Source organism: Gobio gobio, assembly GCF_949357685.1.
Source record: "Gobio gobio genome assembly, chromosome: 17".
Taxonomy (NCBI): Eukaryota; Metazoa; Chordata; class Actinopteri; order Cypriniformes; family Gobionidae; genus Gobio; species Gobio gobio.
In genome coordinates, this window is record NC_137110.1 from 45006860 (window position 1) to 45029819 (window position 22960).

Genomic DNA, 22960 nt, shown 5'->3' on the forward strand with positions numbered 1-22960 from the left:
ACCTACCTACCTACCTACCTACCTACCTACCTACCTACCTACCTATCTATCTACGCCCACCTCCACCTCCTTCACTTGGAAGGACAATATCTATCTATCTATCTATCTATCTATCTATCTATCTATCTATCTATCTATCTATCTATCTATCTATCTATCTATCTATCTATCTATCTATCTATCTATCTATCTATCTCTATCTATCTATCTATCTATCTATCTATCTATCTATCTATCTATCTATCTCACCTACCTACCTACCTATCTATCTACGCCCAATAAATATATTATAATACATAAAAATAAGCAATTTTTGAATGCTAAAAAAAATTACAAAATAAAACAAGCATAACAACAATCAACAATCAATCTAATCAAAATCTAAATCTAAATCTAATCTATCTGCCTGTCAATATATTATAAAACAACAATCTGCAATTGTGAATGTTAAACAAAATGACAAAATAAATAAAAAAAACATAATTATCAATCAGTCTGACAAAATAACAAATGACAATCTGCAACAAAACAGGATCTATATATCTATCTATCTAAGACCCCCCCCCCCCCCCCCCCCCCCTGAACCAAATGCCGTAGATATGCTCCTCAAATATATTTATACAATTTTATCAATACATATATAGATATATAGTTTTACCTACCTTTGATGTCGCTGATGGTGCGGCACAAACGTGCGATGTCACAGATTCACTTCTGGACACTGCATTCACACTCGATGTGAATCAAACAGCAGCGCAACGGCACCAGAATCCTGAGCATATGCTTGAAAGGGATGAAAAATAAAATAAAGCCATCTTTTACTCACCCTGCTGTCGTTCCAATGCCCAGCTGAATCTTCATCCCTGGAGGACTCTAGGCCACCCTCTGATGCAGCGAATGAGATGCTGTGTCCCCCATGAGAAGGACCAGCAGCACCACCTGGAAGCTCCACAGCTTGTGATGTGATAGAGTGTGGGGGCTATCTATCTATCTATCTATCTATCTATCTATCTATCTATCTATCTATCTATCTATCTATCTATCTATCTATCTATCTATCTATCTATCTATCTATCTATCTATCTATCTATCTATCTATCTATCTATCTATCTATCTATCTATCTATCTATCTATCTATCTATCTATCTATCTAGGCCCACCACCACCCCCTTCACTTGGAAGGACAATATCTATCTATCTATCTATCTATCTATCTATCTATCTATCTATCTATCTATCTATCTATCTATCTATCTATCTATCTATCTATCTATCTATCTATCTATCTATCTATCTATCTATCTATCTATCTATCTATCTATCTATCTATCTATCTATCTATCTATCTATGCCCACCACCACCTCCTTCACTTGGAAGGACATTATCTATCTATCTATCTATCTATCTATCTATATATCTATCTATCTATCTATCTATCTATCTATCTATCTATCTATCTATCTATCTATCTATCTATCTATCTACCTATCTATCTATCTACGCCCACCTCCACCTCCTTCACTTGGAAGGACAATATCTATCTATCTATCTATCTATCTATCTATCTATCTATCTATCTATCTATCTATCTATCTATCTATCTATCTGTCTGTCTGTCTGTCTGTCTATCTGTCTGTCTGTTTGACAATATATTATAACACATCTGCAATTGTGAATGCTGAACAACAAAATGACAAAATACAAAAAGCATAACAAAAATAAGTACACTATCTAGCTATCTGTCTGCCTGTCTATCCTATATAAACAACTAACATAATAAAACAATTATAAATAAGAGAGAAATTGACATGCTGACAATATAACAATCTTCAAACAAACAATCAACAATTCAACAATATGCAATCTATATGCCAACAGAGTGCTATGGAAGCAACTAATAAAATATAATGCGAGAGAAATTGCTTGTAGCTTTTGGAGATTGTATAAAGACATGCCCCCAAAACATATTTATAAAATTGTATCTATACACATAACGTTATAGATATATAGTTTTACCTACCTTTGATGGTGCGGCACAAACGTACGATGTCGCAGATTCACTTCTGGACACTGCATTCACACTGTGATCGAACAGCAGCGCAACTGCACCAGAATCCTGAGCATATGCTTGAAAGGGATACAAAATAAAATAAAGCCATCTTTTACTCACCCTGCTGTCGTTCCAATGCCCGCTATGTCCTTCTATATTTGTCGGACCTCAAAGGCAGATGCACACGCCCCTCCATACAATGGCAGCGGCTAAAACTTAACGAAAAGGATAAAAAAGTATCACGCAATCATACAGTGAGACGAGCACCATAATATGGAAAGTGTTCAGGAGGCATACTATAAGATTTTGCGAGAAAAAAACCTTATTTTTCAGTCAAAATACTTTGTGCTCGTTCCTGTGTATGTGCAAGCCGTCTGCAGCGCTCATGTTTACTATAAAGTCGCACTGTTGTCATGGTAACGTTACCCAGGATAAGCACACACACACACACCATTTTGAGAAATCAGGCTCAATAGAAACAAACGCGACTCTTTTCTATAAGGTATATGATAAGAAATAATACACTAATGCTAATAATAAGGTAAACCCAGTGGCATACCATGGGGTTTTAGTCAGGGCCTTCACTAACCATCAACACACCCCACGCTGTTGCCATAACAACAACACACACACACCGATACATACAAAATACAAGCATGCACTGTATGCATTACTATTACGATTCCCGCTTTCAAAGTGCTCATTGGGAAGGTCATAAAGAACTTAAAAGGACACGCGAGAATTAAAGGCAATTTAACTATTTATTGATGCAACTGCACTCGCGCGTCACCGTTTAGGCAATTGGTGAAATTAATCAACATCAACTCACTGACACAAATACTCTTAAACAAACAAACAAAAAACACAGACCAACAAGAACATCAAGAAACACAGAAAAACACAGCTTGTCAGCTAACGTTACCGGCTTGACATCAGGATGCACGCGATGCACACAAAGCCCGCGCAGCCAGTCATCCGCAGCGTCCATAGCTCACAACCCGCGAACAGTTCAAACGGCTGATGACATCACCGGTCAACCTTCTCGGAGGTTGAAGTGAATGTTGTGTAGCGGTTGTCATGACAACATTGCGTGAGAAGCTACTGACGGCTCACGCAATCACTTTCTATCTTCTGTGCAGAGCTCTCAAGTCACAGAAATGTTGAATTAAATAAATAAAAAAAACACTATTATTATTTATTTATTTATACAAATTAGTGTCATTTTAACCTCCGCGCCTCGATCGCCCCCCGGTGGCTGGTCCCAGTATAGCTCATAAACTCCACCTCTTCATGTATTAGAATGGACGCGAGACACACTAAACAATTCAATTACTCTTCAAATAATTGTTTCCTACAGATGGTTTCTGTCATTTAAGGAAGTTTTTATTACGATGATTTCATTTCAAGTGTTCGTTTTTTAAATAAGCTTAGTTTTAGTTAGTTATTTGATGCTATAAAAACGGGGATGCGACGTCATGATTGACAGCCGAGATTGACGGCTTCCCCACCCAAACCCCTGCTGCCGTCGCCAAAATCTCACTCTGAACTCAGTTCAAAACTTGAGAGCCCTGTTAAAATGCTTATCAGTCTATAATATGTCATAACACTGCAATAATATTATCAGAAAGTAAGAGCAGCTTTATGTAAAAAACAACTTAACACGAAATGGGCCTACTTCTCTTCTAATTTGTTTCACAATATGGGCCACAAGAGAAATATTAAGAATATAAATTAAGACAGTTATAGGCTACATATTTTTTTTCATATTCTTTATATATATATATATATATATATATATATATATATATATATATATATATATATATATATATATATATATATTTTTTTTTTTTTTTTTTTTATTGCAATATATACATAAGACAGGGAACAACCAACAATGTAAGACACTTCCATTAGAATAAACACAGAATTTGACTTTACGCAGGAATAAAATAAAAAATAAATAAATAAATAAAAATAAAAAAGGCACAAGGGTCGAGACAAAATGGTAAAATAAATAAATAAAAATCTACAATAATTATGTTTCTTGAAACATTTGAAGCTCTGAAACATATTAACAAACTCACATAGAAATAAATTAAATGAGGGCTTACATTTTGTCCATTTACAAGTATGGATATGATATTTACACATTAATAAAACAAAATTTACAGTATCAGAGAAGGATGAATTTAAATCACATTTAAAGAAGAGGACATCTTTTAGGGTTATAGGAATTATTGTCTCCATTCTTACTGACATCCAGCTATATCAAACCTAAATTTAGAAGTAATACCACAATAAAAAAAATAAATGATCAAGTGTTTCAGGAAAAGAAGAGCAAAAGACACAAGGATCCACATCGAAATGAAATCGTTTCTGTAAAAAATCTCGTCAGATTTCACTTTCACCGACTTTCGCGTGATATATCCACTGACTCGCCTTCATGATTTAAAGCGAAAAGAAAAAAAATCTATATTATGCCGTGACATTTTGTCATTCTTTTCTTTCGTCAAATGATGGACAACGGTTCACATTTTTCCCATGATAATAAAATTGAGTAAATATTAAATAAAATAATTTGTGAAAGTAAAACAAGTAAGTTAATGTTCAAAGTTAAATGAATAAACGAGGCACCGATAGGCTAAACACGGTGGTTTGAACGTCTTAGATTATCCATTTTACAACACGAACTGGAGGCAAGCAACAGTTTGCTAAATTGCTGCTATTTGATAACTGCCTACAGAACTGAAAGATCTCCCTCTTTTCGTTTTCTTTCTTGCTGCATTAAAGATGCAATTGTTCAACTTCTGCTTTCACGCAGGCGCAGTGATGAGAGAGCAATCAGTTCCTAGCTCTGCTTCAGCTTCACCTCACGAGGACATGCCAGAAATTCATCCGACCATCCGATTGCCGTTCGGGAGAGGTTTGTCGCCTCTCGTTTCCCCCTGAACACTGCACAAACACCTCACGACAAACGACGCACGATAAAGCTGAATATCGGCCCGACCCAAAAAAAGAGTCGCTCGAAATCGGACGAAAATCGCACAGTGTAGGCTATTCCCAGCTTAACAAAAATAAAGTAACAAGCTTATCGCGATTTATTGGATAATGAACAAAGTTATAATAAAATAGACTAAACAATTGATTTGGTTAATCAAAACGATTAAAATCATTAAATCTATATTTTATTTTATTAGCTACTGCATCAATACTGGCCATATCCAGGTAAAACAACATATTACAGTTTTGATTTTCAAGATCTTTATTGAAATTCTAAATGTGTGTAATATTCAACTCAACACATATGAGATACAGTAAAAAACAAGGAAAAAAACGAGTGCTTGTTGAAGCCCTGATGGACTAAATATGAAGCATGGCATCTAAAACAGCACTTTAGATTAAGAGACACGTTTCTGTTGCTGTGATAAAGAAAAAGTGATTTAAAAAAAATCTTCAGTCAAAATTAATTACTCTTAAATGAAAACTATTCAGACCTACATGCCTCTGTAACCACTTGAAGTAACTTCACAGCAACGTATAAAAAGAAATAAGGATACCACACACTTATCTTGTTACTTTTGTGCAAGTGACAAAACCAATGGAATATTCTAACAGGAGGAAAATAGGTTTTCATTAATGGGGGAAAAAAACTGGCTTAAGACTAAAAATTCAAACATTTCCAAAACCCTAACAGGTTTACTTGTAGGCCTCAAACATTCTACAATAATACAGTATTGCATACAAATGCTGTCAGAACCAATAATCAGCTCCTTAATAAAGCTGAAAACAATCGGTGCAGAGTAAGCAGACTATCACAGCTCTAGGAATGAAAGAACGCATAAAAAGATGTCAATAGTTATACAAGCGCTACCAGCAAACTGTTTAAGCTGAATAGATTTTGAAAACACATTTATAAAGCTGCATATGAGATCTTAAATCATACCAACAATCATAAGTGTGTACATAGCAAATAAATAAACAGCATTCAGGCATCCATTATGTTTGTTCAAAGAAAAGAATTCCATTAGAATTTGATGCATGATGCCTTTTTCATGAAGAGTTTAGGGGTAAAGTGTGGCATAAAGCTTTTGTGCAGCTTATAGCCTTTGACAGAAGTAGTCTGAGAATGCATTTTCCAGATCTCTTGATTTTAGGGAACATCTACAGTATAAAAGTAAGGCCACGGCTCTTTGCCCTTAAGAACCATTCTCGCTTTTTGCTTGTTTGGAAACCGGTGCTTCATTATCCTGCCCGTTAGAATCAAGAGGTCTCTTCTTTGGACTGGCGGGTTCTGTTGGGGAAAAGGGGAAAACACATTGCTTTGAGTTTGACATCAGTCATATGAAAACAGAAAACTCAGCAATCATTTACTCAACACTTGACCAGTGGAAATGTCATCCTCAAATACACTCTTTTATTCTTTTTTTTTTAATTCAAACAATAACTAATACAGTTACATTTCTTTGCTACAATGTCAATGCTAGAAACACAAAAGGCCATGCAAAAAAACTAAACACACAAAAAACAAACAACACAGTTCTATATAGTTTTGAGTTGTAGTGTTTAAAACTGTCTGACCAAAGTCATCAATCAGGAATAATATCTTTAGGTGTTGCCTACAGAACAGAGTGACGCAATTATTAAAAACAAAATAAGCTTAATTATAATATATTAATAATAATAATTATAATTATTATTATTATTGTAATTTATAACAATAATGAAGATTTTTGTCAGACTATGTCTTAAGTACAGAAAATAATTACACCTCTAAATGGTTTTAAAAAAGAAATATTACTAGGCATGAGAACTTGGAGGTAAAAAAAAATAAAATAAGAAAAAATAAAACATTATTAATAATAATCATACATTTAAAACCAATTTCATTATAGTATTTTATTGGTAACACTATTTGACAGTGTCATTGTTATATACGTCACATGTAGTTGCTATAGTAATAACTTATGACAGTAACAACTTGAGCTGCACGATTAATTGAAATCGAACCGCAAATTGCGATTTGGCTTATGTGTGATTATGAAAGCGCAAAGGCTGCGATTTTAATGAAATAAATAAATGCCCAGCGTGTCAGTGAAGAGCGGCTCTGTGATCAGTAAACACAGCTCTGTCTGAAAGCACTGCGAGTTTGAGTCGCTTCTAACGTGCATTTGAAAAAGCAACATGCGTCAAACATCTTCACAAACTAGTAATGCGAAGCGTTCATAAACCTGTTGTCCAACCAAATACAACGTTTAATAACAGGTTTTAACTCACTTCATATCGTCAGTCGAGCTGATGTGGCTTCTTATCACAGAATGTCAATCAGCACTGCATACTTTATTATTATGAAAATACCCGAGAAGTCAAATACACCATATCTTGTCGCAGAAGTATTATCTTCATGTTTAATCAGTCAAAGCGTTTCTATCCTCGTTTTATTCAGCATACAGTGCAAGCTTCACATCAGGGATTTCCCAAAGGGATTTACTTCTCTGAGGCAAATGTGGAGTTTCTGCTCGAGGGCGCCCTCTGGCTTCCAGTTTGAATGAAACTTTTGGGTAGAAAATAAGAAAAATAAGCGTTATGAATCAGCGAGTCGAATCATGATTCGGATCACGTGTCAAACCGCCAAACTGAAATCACGTGACTTTGGCGATCCAAACCGCTGAATCGACTCACTGATTCATAACGCTTCGAAGCTTCATGATGCATTGTTTTGAAATCGGTCATCACTATACAAGTCGTTATTTAGGTTTTCGTCGCTTCATAAAGTTATTGTAGAACCACTGTAGTGAGATGGACTTTGTAACGACGTCTTTAGTACCTTTTATGGGTCTTGAGAGTTTACAGTGCATTGTGCCAATGGAGGCCTTTCTGAGCCATCAGATTTCAACTAAAATATCTTTGTGTTCCGAAGATGAACGGAGGTCTTACGGGTGTCGAACGACATGAGGGTAAGTAATTAAATGACAGAATTTACATTTTTGGGTGAACTAACCCTTTAATGTTACTCAGTGCTTAAATGTATAATTACAGGGTAACAAAGACACCTTAAAATAAATTGTAACCATTTTATTTTAAATTATAAAAAATAAAATAAAAAACACTTGTGACATCAATCAATGAGAAAAGGACAGGAGAATGTTTCTTTTACCTTCATCTCCCTCTTCATCACTATCAAATTTGGTCTTCTTTCCCTTGAACTGGGTCTGTTCTCTTCCTCCTCGGTCTCTGCGGCCTCCCCTGCCTCTTCCACGACCTCTGTGACCTCCTGCAATTATAGGATACGGCGTGAAATAAGTGCAAATGTTTTAAAAAGTGAGATCATATGGGTTAAAATACCTGTATGTGTCTTTATTGTGTCCTGTGAATTACCTCTGCTTCCTCTGCGTCTGTTCATGGACTCTTGCTGATCCTCAATGATTTTCTTCAGCATCTCCATCTCGGTGTCTCCCTCAAGTATCTCCCACTTAACAACCTGGTCTTTAACCTTCGGATCGTCCCCACCCCGAGCCTCGCGGACTTTCTGCAGGGCCTCCTTGGCGTTTGAGTGGAACAGGATGGTGCCCTGAAAAGGACAAAGACAAAAAATGAATGGAAGACGACATATTTAAGGTATAAATCAAACGATTGATCTGTTTATGTATATTTTTATATGATTAGTTTTATAAGGTATACATCAAATGATTTATTTTATTTGTATGATTTTATTACAGTAATTTGCGAAGCATTCCCTGTTCTCACCTCTTTTGCTCCTCTGGTGAAATCAATCCATTTGATCTGGGCATGATCAGAGAAGACCGCGTGGAAATCCTCTCTCGAGGTCTGACCCAATTCACCAGAAAACTTCAGCAGACAGCCTCTCTGATCATTCAGGGATTTCTGGGTAAACAGAAGAGTGATATTATTAAAGGGGACTCATTATGCCCATTTTAGTCTTCATTTTGTTTTTGGGGTCCACTAGAATAGGCGTTCTTGCTTCGTTTAAAAAAAAAACAAAACATTTGTCACATTTTTGACATTGCACTTTTTCTTCTTTTGCAACAATGTGCTGTGATTGGTCGGTTGGACCAGTGTGTTGTGATTGGTCAACTGCTTCTAGCCTGTGTTGGAAATGCCGCTTAGCATAGGTTTCAATACACTACTAACTCAACCAGGCCTCACCCCTTTATTTAGCACATGCCTTCGGCAGGAATTATTTAAATGAGGAATATTGTGATGTGTTCGTTCCCGAAAGAAGACTCACAACTACAATAGATGCATTTCAGGGAGTTCAGAAACATTGCGCACTGGTATAGAGAAAAGCCTCATTTGGAGTGACTTTGTGCTTTGTAACTTTTCAGACAAAAAGAAATTTGAAATTAAAATTCCATTCATTCACTGCTAAAGGAGAGGAAGAATTGTCTAAACTTCAAAAACAACATGTATGTTAGTCCCTATACTAACTAAACTACTGAAAGAGATGTTTCCAGAAGTCATAGATCATCATCTTAAAGGGGGGTGAAATGCTGATTCATGCATACGGAGCTTTTTACACTGTTAAAGACTTGTATTCTCATGCTAAATATGGACAAAGTTTCCCAAAAAAAAGTTGGGCGTTTGATGGAGTATTTCTGTGTCAAAAAAACTTCTGGTTTCTCACAAGTTTCGGAAAGTTTTTTTTCGAGTATGGGTCTCTCTGACGTTAGACAGGGCAGAATGTCCTTGTTCGGGCCGTACAGGCTCTTCTCTCGCGCGCGGCGAGAGAGCAAACGCTTTAGGGAAGCTGTCTGCGCTGCAGTCACAGGACTTCACGAAATCAACAATGTCACCAAAGAAGTGTGTTTTTGGCTGTCAGGGCAAGACAACCCTGCACAGCTTCCCAAAGAACCCAGCGTTAATGGGACAGTGGATGGAGTTTAGTTTTTGGTTTGTTCCCTGAATTTCGTCGACAATGGTTTATAAACAAGGTACGGTTCAACTCCGGATTTGTAGCTTGTCTAATGCTGAAAGATGGAGCAGTCCCAGCGATCAAGGTCACAGTTGTGAGTTGGGTGCAGGCGGTGAGTCAAACTGCTTCAAATGTCTTTGTGTTGTTAGCTATCGACTCGTACATTCAAATGCGCTGCTATTCCATTGTTTTTCTATGTAAACCGTTCCACTTGCTACTGCTATCATTAAATCACATACAGTCCATAAACCAAATGATGTCCTCATAAACCACGAGTAAGCACACACAAATGTTGTAAAACTCGTGAGCATGACAAGCCGCTAAGCAAGTATATAATTTACAGTTACAGTTACAGTACATACCATAGAGACGTCCTGCTGTAGTCATCGTTGCTGCTTCTCCTGTTCAATTTCAGCCTCTAGATCTGATTCTGGATCATATATGTATGGCTAAATCTGATTGATCTCAATGGTTTATTTAGGATAATGTTTTTTTCTCCACGTTTAAGGATGTCAGAGCTTTCAGACGCTCCAAACGCAATAGCTGCGCGCGCTCGTGATTCTTTAGCTCCGCCCGAACGATAGGCCTCCAACCGCTCGGTTGTTTTCAGAAAGACTCGGTACAGCCTATCTTTCTTTTATAAATATAATAAAACTAAATACTTTTCAGAGATATGAAGGATGCAATACTACTTTATAGGTACTCAAGACAGACATGAAAATTGACATTAGGATCATTAGGATATGTAACAAAAACTTTTAAGGTGGCTGTTATTGAACCTCTCATAAAAAAAACAACAACTTGACCCTAGAGAATTGGTTAATTACAGACCGTTCTAAAATCTCCCTTTTCTGTCAAAAAAAAAAAACTCGAAAAGGCAGTGTCCTCACAACTATGTTTCTTCTTAGAAAGAAATGGTATCTGTGAGGATTTGCCATCAGGATTTAGACCGCATCACAGTACTAAGCTCTGAGTTACAAATGATTTGCTGTTATCATCCAACCGTGGTTGTATCTCTTTATTAGTGTTACTGGATCTTAGTGCTGCATTTGATTTCATCCACAATGTTCTTTTGAATAAACTTGAAAATTATGTTGGCATTAGCGGAATTGCATTGGCATGGTTCAAATCTTACTTATCTGACCATACTCAATTTGTAGTAGTAAATGAGGTGTCATATCGATCGCAAGGCTCAGTACTAGGACCGTTGCTTTTCACCTTGTACATGCTACCCTTGGGATATATAATTAAGAAGCATGGGGTTAGTTTTCACTGTAATGCTGATGATACTCAGCTCTATATTTGTTTGCGCCCTGACAAAACATACCAATTGACAAGATTGACAGAATGCTTAGCTGATATAAAAAAAAAAAATTGGATGACTAGTCATTCTGGAAAAACTGATTCTAATTATTGGACCAAAAACCTTTGCATGTAATAACCTAGAATACAGTCTAACACTTGATGGCTCCTCTGTCAAGTCCTCGTCATCAGTTAGGAACCTGGGTGTGCTCTTTGATACCAAGCTTTCATTTAAAAGCCACATTTCTAGCATCTGTAAAACGGTCTTAAAAATATATCTAAATTACAACATAGTCTCTTAATGACAAATGCAGAAAAATTAGTTCCTGTGTTCGTGAACTCAAGGCTTTATTGTAATGCTCTACTGAGTGGTTGTCCTGCACACTTAAATGGATAGTTCACCCAAAAACGAAAATTTGATGTTTTTCTGCTTACCCCCCAAGGCATCCAAGATGTAGGTGTCTTTGTTTCTTCAGTAGAACACAAATGAAGATTTTTAACTCCAACCGTTGCCGTCTGTCAGTCGTATGATGCATGTGAATGGGGTCTAATTCTATTAGAGTAAAAAAAACATGCACAGACAACTTCAAATTAAACCCTGCGGCTCATGACGACACATTGATGTCTTAAGACATTAAACGATCGGTTATTTCGCAGGAAGTTATGGCGGTCTGGAGAGCTGATGACATTCGTCTGATATGAGGTGAAATAGCATAAATACCGTTCGGTTTCTCGCAGAAACCGATCGTTTCGTGTCTTAAGACATCAATGTGTCGTCACGAGCCGCAGGGTTAAATTTGAAGTTGTCTGTGCATGTTTTTTTACTCTAATAGAATTAGACCCCATTCACATGCATTATACGACTGACAGACGGCAATGGTTGGAGTTCAAAATCTTCATTTGTGTTCTACTGAAGAAACAAAGACACCTACATCTTGGATGCAAGCAGAAAAACATCAAATTTTCGTTTTTGGGTGAACTATCCCTTTAAAGGGTTAGTTCACCCAAAAATGAAAATTCTGTCATTAATTACTCACCCTTTTGTCGTTCGACACCCGTAAGACCTCCGTTCATATTCGGAAAACAAATGAAGATATTTTTGTGGAAAGCTGATGGCTGAGAAAGGCTTCAGATAGGCCTCCATTGGCATTCAGTACATTAATACTCCCAAGACCCAGAAAAGGCACTTAAAACGTCGTTACAAAGTCCATCTCACCACAGTGACTCTACAATAATTTTACGATGCGACGACAATAGTTTTTGTGCGCAAAAAAAAATCCAAATAACACCTTTATCCAACTTGTTCTTGCCTTCCGTGTGTGCCTCCACGACGCATGCGCGAGAATATGACGCAGATCCGGCGTTCGGACAGATGACCCAGAAGCGATTTGTTTACAAGCAGAGGAAGACACGCGTGTCTAAGCTGTTGGATTCTACATTGATTGTGCTTTAGATCTCGGCGTAGTTCTCAAAATGGGACTAAAGTGTGCATTTCATGGATTCCCGAACGCCGGCGATACGTCATATTCTCGCGCATGCGTCGTGGAGGCACACACGGAAGACAAGAACAAGTTGGATAAAGGTGTTATTTTGATTTTTTTTTTGCGCACAAAAACTATTGTCGTCGCATCGTAAAATTATTGTAGAGTCACTGTGGTGAGATGGACTTTGTAACAATGTTTTAAGTGCCTTTTCTGGGTCTTGGGAGTATTAATGTACTGAATGCCAATGGAGGCCTATCTGAAGCCTTTCTCAGCCATCAGCTTTCAACAAAAATATCTTCATTTGTTTTCCGAATATGAACGGAGGACTTACGGGTGTCGAACGACATGAGGGTGAGTAATTAATGACAGAATTTTCATTTTAGGGTGAACTAACCCTTTAATAAACAAACTCCAGCTGGTCCAAAATGCATAGACTAGAAAACGCTAGAACCAGGAAGTATGACCATATTAGCCCAGTTCTGTCAACACTGCATTGGCTCCCTATTAAACATTGCATATATTTTAAAATCTTGCTAATTACTTACAAAGCACTAAATGGTTTAGCTACTCAGTAATTCAGCGAGCTCTTAACACGTTATAGTCTCGTGTCTATGGCGATCTCAAAATTCTAAAACCATCTTCCTAGTGTTGTTCGGGAGGCAGACACATTCTGTCAGTTTAAATCTAGATTAAAGATCCCTCTCTTTTCCCTAGCATACACACAACAAAATCCATTCAAGTCCATTCAAATCCATTAAAGGACTGTTAGGCTGCATAAATTAGGTCAACCAGAACTGGGAGCACTTCCCATAACACCTGATGTACTTGTTACATTGACTGGCATCTACACTAATATTAGTCTGTCTCATCCTTTTCCCGAGGTTACCATAGTCAGCAGGATCCAGTCCATATCCAGATCAGATGGTGGACCTGCACCTAGACACGACCACAACGCAGCCCTGAATGTCAGTAGAGACCGTGTCTACTAGAACAATCCCCTGTGAAGACCCCGCAGACACGACAGCCATCGGGAAAAGATCCTCAGCAAAGACCACAAGAACCAGACAAGCCCTCTGCACAGACCCCTATGGCCAGCTTCATCTCCATACCAGCGTGATGAATCCGATCTTCAAGCAGAAGTAACTGGATGAAATATTTTGAGTGCTACCGATCAACAACCTGACGTGTGATGCAGCCTGAATTATAATCACACCGTGCTTGTTTGTTGCCGTTCCTAAGTTTTTTTTCATCATTTCTGTCACCTGATGAAGTTTGGGTTCCTTGCCAGTGTTGCCTCTAGCGTGCTTAGTTGGGGACACTTAATATTCAACAATATAACTGATTTGACTGCACTGACACTATTGGATGTGAACTCAACTTAGCTGGATGACATCACTGTTTTCAGCAGATTTTATTGTCCAGCCTTGGCTGAATAGTCTTTGGCCTCGCCATACAATCACAGTACAATTAACAATACACAACATCTACAAAACATAGCAATACACAACATCCACAATACATAAGGTAAAATACTCACATATCCTACCCCTTATTCAGAAGACCTATTGCATTTGGTACAAAAATGTGCTTATATATATATATATATATATAGCTTTAGCTGTTCTATAACGACGACATGTTAATTCAAAACTGTGATTCAAAGAGTGTTGTATCTCTTGTTACAGCCAAAGCTCTAAGCAGCAATTTCATATAATTAATCGAATTATGATAAATAAGATTAACTAATTTCATAATTGATGTACTTTACACAGTTATTGAACTAATGAATCAACACTGAACTGATTTCAACTGAACAATGATTGTTTACTGTTGTCTTTTTAGAGTTGCTTTACAGAAGAATTGAATTGTTCGCATCACTGAATCGTTATTTTCCCGTTCATCACTGTAAAGCTGCTTTGAATCAATCTGTATTGAATAAAGCGCTATATAAAGGTGACGACTTGAAAATGTCAAAAAATCATAGTAGGACCTCTTTAACACAAACACATCTGATAACTTGTTTTATTTGCGTTTCTGCATGAAACTCACCAGCTCTTCTTCCTCAGCTTGTTTCTGCTTGTCTTCCTTTTCACTGAAATGCAAAGGTTTACCAATTATAACATTTTAGATCTCATCTCCCTTATTAGTAAAATATATGTAGTGTTGTGCATTACCTTTTTGCTTTAGATTTTGCTTCCACACGATTCTGCTTCCTCTCTGCTATCTTTTTAGAAAAGTAGGCCTCTCTACAGACAGAGGTCAAAGGTTAACGCCTCTAACACCAGTTTATTCAATGCCATTCAGTTACTAGGTAAACATGCAATGCTAAATGAGGAACTAAACTGCAAAGGCACCTACTTCATCAAGACGATCATCTCGTTCCCTTTGTATTCTTTGACATCGGCACGTTCGACAAAAGCCTTGGCAGCCTCTTCAGATTCTAGAACCGCAAAGATTGATCCCTGCAGGCGACAACAACAGTATAGACCTCGGTTTTGATCAGGTAAACAGAACATAGCTACATTTATTCATATATAAATTTAATCCATCCCGGTGTTAACTAAGGGCGTTTTCAGACCTGTAGATCGGGTTAGTTCATTGAAAAATGAAAATTATCCCATGATTTACTCACCCTCTAGTCATCCTATATGACATTCTTCTTTCAGACGAATAAAAGCAGAGTTATATTAAAAATGTCCTGACTCATCCAAGCTTTATAATGGCAGTGAATTGTTTAAAAGTCCATAAAAGTGCCTCCATCCATCATATAACTACTTCACACGGCTCAGGGCGGGGTTAATAAAGGCCTTATGCAGCGTTCACACCGAACGCGAATAGAGCGTCTGAGTGATTTCCATGTTAAGTCAATGGAAAGGCAGGTTGACGCGCGTCTGGAGGTCCTGCAGCGCGTCAAGCGCGTTTCGCGATGGACGCGATTCCGCCTCATTCGCGCATACAGTTAGTGCGAATGACGTGAATTGAGAGCCTTGCACGATACGCGCGTTGTGCACGAGTGGTGCTTTTTGTGCATCCACGCGTTTGAAGCGAATTCGCGCCTGACGCCTGAGTTGAACATTTTTAACTTTAGCGTCAATTCGCGTCACGTTAACCAATCAGGAGCCTGCTTGCTGTGGTCACGTGGTAAAGTGACGTGACGAGAAACCCTGCATAATTTAAAAATACTACTATTGTGTCACAAAATGAGGTTAAGACTATCAGTTGAGAATGTAGTTGTTTAAAGCTCAAATCTGTGGTTTATGTATAAAGAGAGCGCCTATTTTTTTTTAAATATTCTTGCGTTTTTTGGAGTTGTGAGATCCAGGCGATCACCAGGCACTCCGCGCTTATTAACCCCGGCGAGAGCAGCCTTTCCTCGGCCAGTCCTTCTGACGTTTGCCGCTGGCTCTGATGTCCTGTATTGGTTCGTCTTGTGTGGATCTAACGGGCGATCTTTGGTCTCATGAATCTATAATTTGTTGTCTGCCAAAACGTTTTGACTGAGGGCAAAGAGAAGTTTGATAACTATTTTTTTAAGGATATTTAAATACACATGCAGTGAAGATAATGTAGGAGTTTGCCTGGACCACATTTGTGTGGCTATTAATGTTTAATATACATTTCTAATGAAAATGAAAAGAGGCAGAGTGGTGTTTTATGACATATTTCTCCTGGAGCGACTTGAACGTGCATCTATTTAGCTTCAAACTCTCAATTTATATGCGCGTCCAATTCGTTGTGTACGCACGAATGGATTAAAAATGTTCAAGCGTCCAACTAGACGCGGTAGACGCTCTATTCTCGTTTGGTGTGAGCGCAGCATTATGATGCGCTTGTGTAAGAAAAATATACATTTTTAAAACTTTTTAAAGTAAAATATCTAGCTTCCACCAGAATGCCGTCCGTATTCAACTTACGGAAAAAGTGTAGCACCTCTCGCAGAGCAAAATGCTTACGCTACATCTGACGACATTGCACACCAGTTACGCGTTTTCAGGTCTGGGGGAAGCTAGATATTTTACTTTATAAAGTTTTAAATATGGATATTTTTCTTACACAAACACATGGCTTCGCATCATATGGCCTTTATTAAGGCTTATGATAAAGCCCCCCCCCCCCCCCCCCCCTAAACATATATACAATTATTTAGACGCGCACCTGATGTATTATTAAAAATGACATTAAGAATTGACATTAAGATCGTAAAGTTAAAGGAGGCGCAAAGCGTCACCGTAAAGTTTTGCGCAATAACATCCAGGGAATCACCAAACCCGCCATCCGTCGTCTGGCTCGCAGCGGCGGTGTCAAGCGCATCTCCGGTCTGATCTACGAGGAGACCCGCGGAGTGTTGAAGGTGTTCCTGGAGAACGTGATCCGCGATGCCGTGACCTACACCGAGCACGCCAAGAGAAAGACCGTCACCGCCATGGATGTTGTGTACGCGCTGAAGCAGCAGGGACGCACCCTGTACGGCTTCGGAGGATAAACGCCTGAAATCAAGAGAAACCACAATCTGCCAGATCGCAGCTTTTAGCGTTTCTGGAGTTTTCAAAGATGCCATGTTCGTTGTTTTAATGTCCTTCCACCTCGCGCGAATGCGTGAATTCTGTGACGCGGCAAATTAAAATGTAAGCCTATTATTAAATCGATCCTCTGAGTTACAGATCGATCTTTAGAAATTAATATGAAAATCGATTCAGAATTGGTGAATCGATTTTTTCAACACAGCCCTAATTAATTTTCATTAAAACTAGATGTTGGATTAAAAAAAAAGATCCCGACTTTCTTAAAACCCTTACTTTGAAAGTCTTCTGGGGTCCTTTCCTCATGTAGATGTTCTCGACTGTGCCTTTATCAGCGAGCCACTCTTTCACCTCGTCCAGCGTAGTTTCAAGAGGAAAACCTTTCTGTTGAATTTAAACATTAACAACTGTCAACAAAAAGCAGCATGTGGGTAAAGTATCCTATTGTACAATTGTACTGCAGTGCAAAAACAAGACAACATGTCCCAGTTTTACAGAGGACTAGACATGTTCAAATATTATTATAAGCTGTTTGTTTTAGAGAGAAAGAGGACTTAATGTCATTGTTCCCATTCGCTCACCATGTAGATGGATTTGTGTTTGAGCGCGTCCCTGTATTCCTCATTGTTCTCTGGAAGAGGTTTGCTCGGGTTTCGCCTTATTTTGGTTTTGTCCTCGCTGAGCTCCAGCAGACCCGTTTTAGATTTCTGTAGCGACTCAACAATGACAGCCGTCTCTGACGTGAGGATCTTTAGTCTGTGAGGACAAATACAAAATGGGACACCCGCAGCAAAGTTAAGTGGACTGACACAATGAAGAAACATCATGTACCTATTTTTTCATGAAAGTAATTCATACGAATTGTGCAATACACAGAGTTCTCTGGAGCAGTATGATAGCTTTGTGTGAGAAACACACCAAAATGTAAGCTCTTATTTTGACTGTAAACTCACCATTGCAACTCTGAAATGTAATTCTCTGTTGTTACGCACAACGCATACAAAGGGGCCACATGTAAATTTGAATGCATGTGAGAATGACATTTGTGAACGAAATTTCTCTGTTCCGCACACAAAACTATCACATGGCTCCATAAGAGCATGCAGTATATATCATTGTGCATGATGAAGCTTATGGTGCTTTTTTCTATCCTTTTAGGAGCTTTACAGCCCATTTGAACTGTCATAAGGATTTGAGGAGTGTGTAGTCAAAAGTCAAAAATTATAGTATTACACACACACACAAAAAACAGGGTTGGCATGACATGAGGGTTATTAAATAATGACATCATTTTCATTTTTCAGCTTCCGTATTTACAATTCCCTTTTATGCGATAATGAACTGACTGCAGCCTCCATAAGGGGAGGGGCTAAACATGTTGCTCCGCCCCATACATACTCTGATCGGCTTGGTTGTCTTTCATAGGCATACATGATGGAAATGTGTTCGGAGTTGTCTTCACAATAATGAACAGACAATATAACATTAGCCTACATCCCGCAATGGCAAGAGAAATTAGTTATGAAACGTTTATTAGTGGTGGACAGTGTATACAAACCCCATACCTAAGTTAAAGTAGAGAAACACTAATAAAATATCACTCCAGTAAAAGAAAGGTTTCTAATGCGACACAAATAAGATAGACCTAAAACTATGACCATTGCTACGCATTATTAGGAGCACACTTGATCTGAGAATGTTATATTACTCCTGGATCTTGACTCGCTTTTAACGGCTGCAAGTTTAATCTTCTGGATCAGCGAAATCACACATTTTTATTTTATTGGTGAACCAGTTACAGGGCTCCAGACAAAAATATCAATTAAGGAGCCATTGGCTCCTATAAGGGAAAAACGTAGGCGCCAAATAATTTTTTCAAGTGCCACAAAAGAATAAACGCATTAACTTTTCATGCGCAATTATATGGGCGGTGGTGAATTTCATTTTTGGCTTCTTCCATTCTCTCTCATTAAGACAACAGGTTAAGTAAAAAAACATTTTTTTTGTCTTTTTTGCCTGTGTAGAACTGAAACAACTTAAATCCATGCGCCTCTTAACATTTTAACAACACCACACAGAGCGATTTTCGCAGTTTTCTCCACTATAGGCTTTAATTTATTGTCATATACATAGAGCGCTTCACAGCTGTTACACATCACATAGGCTACCCAACACTTGATTTGTCTTGTTAAACTACTTCACTAAAACGCTCCCACATTTTACTTTACTTTATTTCCTTCCTTTTGTTAATTTGGTAAATTTGGAGCCTGAAGAAAAAAGTTTTAAACATGTTGATATTTCCAATCACTATGTTGGACAATTCTTATCAGAATCATTTTTATTAAGTTAGTGTATATTTTTTTAGGTAAAACTGTTAAATTTTTGAGCAATATCTCATGTAGGATTTTTCCTTTGCGTTATATATACTGTCCACTAGGAGGTGCTCTAAGCATATCTTATCCTTGATTTGTTTTCCCTGAATAGACGCTGGTTTTGAAAGTGAAAGAGTGACGCACGTTTGTTGTGTTTTACAGTGAAATGAGAGTTCCGTGTCTTTAATAATATCAACACATTAATTATTTATCTCTCATCCACCCGTAACTATTTACAATGTTGTGATTAGCTCATCACAAACACACTCAAAAATATCCACGCACATACAGCCGCTAAACTTCACTGCGGACAAATAAGCATGATCAAAAACATCCGTGATCTTATTTTTCCTTCAGACAACAAGTTAAGAGAGTCAACAATTCAAAGCAAGAAAGGAATTTTATTCACTATTTAAAATAGCCCGTCGGGCAGGGCGGTGATACGTTTTGCGTATTCCTGTGAAGTTAAGGCAGTAACAGAAAAGTTTAATAAGAGTAAAATATATTGAGAATAAGTATCAGTATCAATTAAAAACGAGAATTGTTACTTATTAGTTGGCGTCCACACAGCCTTCCTGCACTTTTACAAGTAGAGTAGGGTACTTGGATATTCATTCATGGACACATCTCTGTCGCTTTCTATCTCTCTCCGGTTGGCACAGCCGTCAGTGTTGTTGATAAGGGCTTTGAAAAAGCATGATATTTTCCGTTTTGACATCCGTTTCTGACGCGTATTTTGGCGCTACGACTCAGCAAGGTTTATTCCTCTGTAACTTTGCTGTGCGTCGTCTCATTTTATTACGTCAACACACAACAAGACTGGTCGCCAATGGCGATCTCAGCAAAAATAATCACTCGCAAATTAATATTTTTGGTCGCAAATGCAACCTTTTAGTCGCAGTCTGGAGCCCTGCAGTTAAATGAAAAAAAAAAATCTGCTGAACAGATTAGCTCACGAAACGGACATCACTATCGGGTCTTGGAGAAGATCTTGATTTCTTCACTTTAAAATAACGATGAACAGCATTTTTTTCTGAATTGAGGTGGAGGACAAAATGCTTTGCAATGTAGTAAAGAAAAATTACATTTCATAAAAATTAAATTAACAAGGCAGACACATTAGCCCATTGCAGTGTCATTTAGTTATCATGCAACTGCACCCGACATGGCGTATATAAAACCAATAACACCTTCTGTAAAATAAGTTTTGCCATGTTATTTAACGATACTGATACATCTTTTAAATTTCCCTTCTCATACTATGGTGATATGAAGTAAATCACATTTCATTATTTAAAGCCACAATATGTAATTTTTGTGATCGCCACTCGAGGTCGCTTATTCAAAAAGGCGTAGCTTGATGGCGCATTGACTTCGCAGAGCTTTTATTATGCTGCAGACAAATGCTTCCGCTTCTTCCGTTCATTTGTATGTGGGGTAATGTTGTGCTGTTTTATCCTATTAGATTTGAGTGTGTTGAAAGTTCTGTGCTTTTGCTCGGCGGCTAGCATGAGACACTTGTAATTTTTACTTGATTTACTCATGGTAAATCAAGAAATACAGATTTAAACAATAAGACGAACTGTGTTGAGCTATATGATTCCTTTTCTGTCGATGAATGTATCCAAACAGTTGCTCACCTGTCTAATAAAACACATACTATATTAAAAATAATACTATAAAAATCAAGCATAACACTGGTATGATGTCATTGATAGGCGACGCACGGACATAGTCCGTGTCCTGGTTAAAATTGCTTATTTCACTGGATTTAAACATTCTTGGAAACATTTGGGATAATGGAAGTACAAAAGTCAACAAAATATATAACACTGTTCTAGTGGTTTTTGGGTATTTTAATCCAAAATTGTTACATATTGTGCCGTTAATTCATAATTCAGATCTGACCTTCCTGCTGTGGATAATCAACAATACATTTTTGTTTAAATGTTGTGGGGTTGTTCGTATCTTAGCCTAAAGACCAGCTTAATTTAGCAAAACAACAATTTCAGGGACATTGCAAGATACAGACTAAAGTTTTCTCTTCTGTACATTATAATGAAGGCTTTGAGAAACTGCACAGCTTTTACAGTTCGTATAGATTTGAATGACATGCACTCGATCATTTCATTTTCATATGTAGTACATCTATGCGAAGATAGAACCAATCTGAGTAGGTATGCATGTAGCCCCGCCCCGTTCTGCAGGCTTCAGCCAGGTGTACTTGATTTATTCAGAAGCATTTCTCTTGCAATTACCTATTAAATTTCAGCATTGTCTCCAGTGTGACCCAGCCGTCATCTAACTGCATCTGCTCCTTCAGAAACTTGTCTCGGGGGAGATTGTGGTCACCAAAATAGTACTAAACACAGGCAGAAACATTGATATTCATGTCACTGGTATGAATGAAGGCTTGGAAAGATCAAATACTTGTGACAATCTCACCTCAATCTGGTCTGCCACCTTCTTCTCCAGAGGAGACATTTCCTGATTGTCTGCCATCTCTGCTAGGATAAACAAAAACGGTCATGACACTTTCTTAAATTGTTAACACTTAAATTATTTCTATTTTGCATTTTCTATGAAAAAATTACATCACAAACTACATTCTCACGAAAAAATTTACATGAACATGAGTGTGTGATTCTCAAACCACGTGTGAGTACAGCAGTTTCTATTTTAACTGAAATGTTCTCTTTTGAAGTTTATAAACCCACTGTACAACATCATTAAAACACGCTGTATTAATAATATACATAAATGCAGTCAACGTCGGTTATAAGTGGTTATAAAGCATGTACGCCACGCGCGCCACATGTCACAGAATGATCCTGAACAAACGTCGCGCGCTCAATCTGTCATTGCTGTGTTTTCGAGGCTATTTGAAGCATTGCAACACAGTAAATATCAGGAAAAACAAGCAACGCCACCAAAAAACACCATACTCACTTTACTTGCGGTCTGATCTCAAAGAAACGCCACACTAAACGATAACCGAACGTGAGTCAAGTATGGCGTCGCGCTGTTATGATGTCACGCAGAGACTGGTGAAGAATCCTGGGAAATTGAGTACAACACGGAATCCACTCCTCTCCAAGCTTTTTAAATATTTATAACGCGTCATTGTTAAATAATTTATTTAGTTTACTTGAATGCGCATTAAAATTTCTAATTTACATATTTTTCAGTTGTTTTTATTTCCTTTCTCTCATTGAAATGTCCATAGTAGGGGGGAAAATACACTATGGTAGTCAATGGCTACAGTCTGGTTACCAACCTTCTTCAAAATATCTTATT

General features: G+C 37.8%; 1 protein-coding gene across 3 annotated transcripts; it reads right to left on the reverse strand.

Annotated features, from left to right (window-relative positions):
- Window positions 1–4833: 4833 nt before the first annotated feature.
- Window positions 4834–22709, reverse strand: ssb (small RNA binding exonuclease protection factor La). 3 transcript variants are annotated; one of them, XM_079841125.1, is made up of 12 exons: window positions 22613–22709; window positions 22109–22167; window positions 21922–22025; window positions 17873–18047; window positions 17568–17675; window positions 15130–15233; window positions 14946–15017; window positions 14821–14863; window positions 8800–8937; window positions 8431–8623; window positions 8210–8326; window positions 4834–6346 (listed from the first exon to the last, which is right to left on the reverse strand). In XM_079841125.1, exons 2-12 carry the CDS (start codon window positions 22163–22165, stop codon window positions 6252–6254), a joined length of 1206 nt encoding a protein of 401 aa, XP_079697251.1. In that variant the 5' UTR covers window positions 22166–22167; window positions 22613–22709; the 3' UTR covers window positions 4834–6251. The 3 variants fall into 3 exon arrangements, with proteins under 3 accessions (XP_079697251.1, XP_079697253.1, XP_079697252.1); XM_079841127.1 differs by having other exon boundaries at window positions 22109–22170; window positions 22613–22702; XM_079841126.1 differs by lacking the exon at window positions 22613–22709 and adding an exon at window positions 22290–22520.
- Window positions 22710–22960: the final 251 nt, after the last annotated feature.